The sequence below is a fragment of the Venturia canescens genome, chromosome 4 (genome assembly GCF_019457755.1).
Source record: "Venturia canescens isolate UGA chromosome 4, ASM1945775v1, whole genome shotgun sequence".
Classification (NCBI taxonomy): domain Eukaryota; kingdom Metazoa; phylum Arthropoda; class Insecta; order Hymenoptera; family Ichneumonidae; genus Venturia; species Venturia canescens.
Genome location: NC_057424.1, coordinates 18,364,195 through 18,367,974, shown reverse-complemented (window position 1 = coordinate 18,367,974; position 3,780 = coordinate 18,364,195). Strand labels below are relative to the sequence as shown.

Genomic DNA, 3,780 nt, shown 5'->3' with positions numbered 1-3,780 from the left:
TTCGTTACAAATTTTCTTGAGCTTTCATCTTCGAGGCTATTGTTCAAAGGGAAAATATTCTAATCGAGTTCTCTAAATGACGTATATAGATAAGGAAAAAAGAAAGATAATTCCATCATTTCCTCGACCTCTTTATTAACCCAATTTTTGGTTTTTCAGGTGCCAAATATTATCAGTTGGAATAACTGAACCTGTCTTCGTTCAGTGATAAAAAGATTGCAGCTGTGTGTGGCCTTTGTATTTTTTCCTGTATTTCAGACCTGTCACGATAGTCGAACTCTTCGGGAATGCCGTTTTTCCACCAAATTTCGTGTCGTCGTCTGTAATGACAAGTGAATTAAAGAGTTATTACAAAATGCCACTTTGCCATGAGCCACTGCCCAGAACCTCCATCCTTTCATGACCATTGAACCGGTTAGTACAAATGGTCATTTGAGTCTACTTACCAGGATGGAATCTGTGATAATCGTACAAGATGTGAAGGTTCTTTGGTAAATTTTCATTTTTCATGTTATCCAAAGGTACTTGTGCATTGATCGGTGTGATGTAAAAATTCCTCAAATCACCTGTAAACATTTAAATTCAATAATTGTTAAAATATATTTGTCAAAACACTTTGATTTTTAGTTTTCTGAAAATAACAACCATGACCATTGAACACATTTCCTCCCACTATCTTCGGCTTCGAATTTCTTTTGTCACGATGCAGACTTCGATTACGTTTTAGTTAAACTTACCAACGGTTTCGATCTCGTGAAGCACGGAATTTGGCAGAGAATAATTAAACTCTTTTTCAGCGGCAACGAAAACTTGAAAACGTTGAAGAGGATCATCGATTTTGGTTGAATCATCCGTAGATAATTTGTGTTCTTCACAAATCCTGTTTAATTTATCGGAAGCGTCGGCGGCCGGCTCGTAGGATTTAATGGGGCGTAAGAAGCTGAAAAAAAAGAAGACACCAATCATCGCTGGATATAAAATGAAGCAAGTTCGTTGCATTGGTCGTTCGTTTTAAAAAAGTAAGCGACAAGATAAATATTTTTCCATTGAAATATGCACACTGCCGACCGAGTTTCTAGTAAGTTGTTTTAAAATTTCTCCCAGTATTTCCGGGCCTGTTCTGTCGGATATGGTGTATGAAAACAAATTGTGTCAATGACATTTTAAAAAGTTTGGATTCCGATCGGAGGAACTCATTTAAAAAGTTCATTCTCCCGATGCGATTCGATTGAAAAATAACGTTGAGATGATGTGCCAGACGATAATGGCTGAAATTTGGGTACTTTTGTTCGAAAAATTTTCGTCCGCAGCGTATCCAGCCTTTTCATTTACTACGAAGAGATGAAAAGAGGTTAGGATAGGATTCGGTTGTCGCAGATGTTTTAATCGTAATATAGTGGTTCAATGCAACGAATCATCGCGCCAAACTTTTCGCACGTTGCAGAGCGTGCGACGCGAACGATTATACGGCAGCAGAGAAGAGAGGAAATCGTAGGAGGGCGGAGGTGTCAAGAGAAGAACTCGGCTGTGGAGAGATCGATGTCAGCAGAGTGCGCATACAAGCGGACCGTACGGTGGTGTCCTCACGCGGTATTTTCTCAAAGAATCAAACTCAGGAGTGTATCGCAAACTCTCGCCCTCCTGCAGGCACTTCCCCCTCTCGAACTGCACTGCCGAGAAAATGTTTTCAATTCGAAAGATCGACGCATCGGCCAAATTCTGAGATACTAAAATGTGCAATGTAGGAGGAATCGATACGAGAAAAAAATGAAAAAATGAATACGAGAAAATATGAACGAAGCATATTATAAAATCGAGGATGGAGATGTTTTTTTTGGCTACGTGTAGAAACGCTTCGGTAATTATCACAAGGACAGAGAAACTATATACACTCCTTCTTTTTCCTACTTTATTATACGGTTTATGAAATGTGTATGTATGTAGAAATGCATATATACATGAAATCGAATTGTTGTTTTACGAGTTTGGTTATCGTACTGAGGTTTATAAACGTGTGATCTCTTCATTTATCCGTTATGCAAATAAATCCTGAGATAATTAACACGAAGCGATAATTTACTTCGCAAAAAAAAAAACAAAATGTCCCACAGCCGTGATAATCAAATTTATAGATGCTGCTCGCTATAAATCGTATTTAGGGGGTCTTCCTGGGAGCTCCGATAGAGATTACTATACACAGATTTTTAGTTTCTTTTTAATTTCAAAGCTTGGAGTCACGAGACGATCAAGGTTCCCGTGAATGCGTTGGCAAACTGGAATAAATATTCATTTGATTCATGACGAATGTGGAGCGTTGGTTAATATCGGCGTTTAACGGCGTGAGATCGATCTTTGGAAAGGCGGTGCAACTGATACACTACACGAGAGGTGTGTATATGCGCAATGGCGTTATACACGTGTGTACGAATGTATGCATCGAGAGTCCGTGGATTTTTCATCTCAAAACTCATTTCCAACTGATTATAGCACTTTTTTTCGTTTGCGTATTAAAAAATTAAATGTTGCCGGGTGCATGGAAAAGATGTTGACAGGAAAAAACGAGCGTAACTTGCATTCAAGAACGAAGACGGAAAAAAAACCGGCGTTCGCACAGTTTCTTCAGGATCTAACGTGTATATTTCTCTTGTCATCGCGTTATGGGGAGCTTGTCAGCAAGCGACACGGTGTCGCACTACTGCGTTTCAATTGGAACAGAATAACACGGGCAACATACGACACTGTGCTACACTGTATTACACTCTTTTACAGAGTGTAGTTCAGTGTCTCCTGTTAAAAAGCTCCCATATTATGAAGCCGGAAGATTGGGATGTGATAGGAATAATGAAAAAAAACTTCGAGTGCTCGAATTTGCAGGCGCTTGGCTCACGCTTGGCTCCGTCAATGTTTGGTACAGCCCTGAGCTGTCAAACCTCGCCGCCAGGGGGGTGCAGGGCGTCGGTGGGACAATCCGTGCGGGAGGCAGGAGAGGAAACTCGTCGAGCGGCGTAGACCGTGTGAGAAAAGTAGTGGGGGAAGGGGGAGACAAAACGAACGGCAATATGGCCGCAGTGTTCCCTGCGAGCTTGCCACTGACGCGTCGTTTCCGCGTACGCGAAAGTTCTCGACGCGAAGTTTTAAAACCGCAAAACAAATAGTAACGATTCGAACGGATATCACGGTATCGTGAAAACAACGCACCGGTAGTTTTAACGGTGAAACAATGTGAGACGCGAAGTTTTTAGTGGAATTACGGTGTTTATAGACGTGAAAATATTCGTTAAGGTATAAAAAGGAAAAAGGGGAGCATAGGAAAATCTGAAGGTTATTTTCTTACCCTCGTGCAGCAAGAGATTTTCCATCCCATTCGAATTTTCTCACGAGAACGTTTCTTCGTCGAGTTTTAAGTTTTAACGTTCGTACCCCAAACTCCGTCTGTGGAAACCGAGAGAGAAAAAAAAATAACATTGAGTGTGTAACGGGAGCAAGAGAGATAGGTGTGACATCGGAATGTTGAAAACCGCTTGATATTCGACGCAGTTGCAAATAAAATAAGGGCAACAACATGACGCTCGTAGAGACTTTACGATAGAGATAAACAACGAGAAAGGATTCATTGAACTTGCCACATTTTTTGGTATCAAGAGAGATGCTCCACTCGACCAAAGACATTGGAGTTTCGAGCCATGCCTGATGAGGGCCGCCATCTTGTCGATACTGTTGGAGCGGCGAGTTTATCAAGTGGGGCCGCTTGGTAGCGCTAGTGCAACGTTCCGCGCTCTC

At 41.3% G+C, this 3,780-nt stretch overlaps 1 protein-coding gene across 1 annotated transcript; it reads right to left on the bottom strand.

Annotated features, from left to right (window-relative positions):
• Positions 1–118: 118 nt before the first annotated feature.
• On the bottom strand, positions 119–3,772 carry mRpL50 (mitochondrial ribosomal protein L50). Its single transcript, XM_043416203.1, has 5 exons — positions 3,624–3,772; positions 3,335–3,432; positions 738–940; positions 447–566; positions 119–320 (listed from the first exon to the last, which is right to left on the bottom strand). Exons 1-5 carry the CDS (start codon positions 3,702–3,704, stop codon positions 202–204), a joined length of 621 nt encoding a protein of 206 aa, XP_043272138.1. The 5' UTR covers positions 3,705–3,772; the 3' UTR covers positions 119–201.
• Positions 3,773–3,780: the final 8 nt, after the last annotated feature.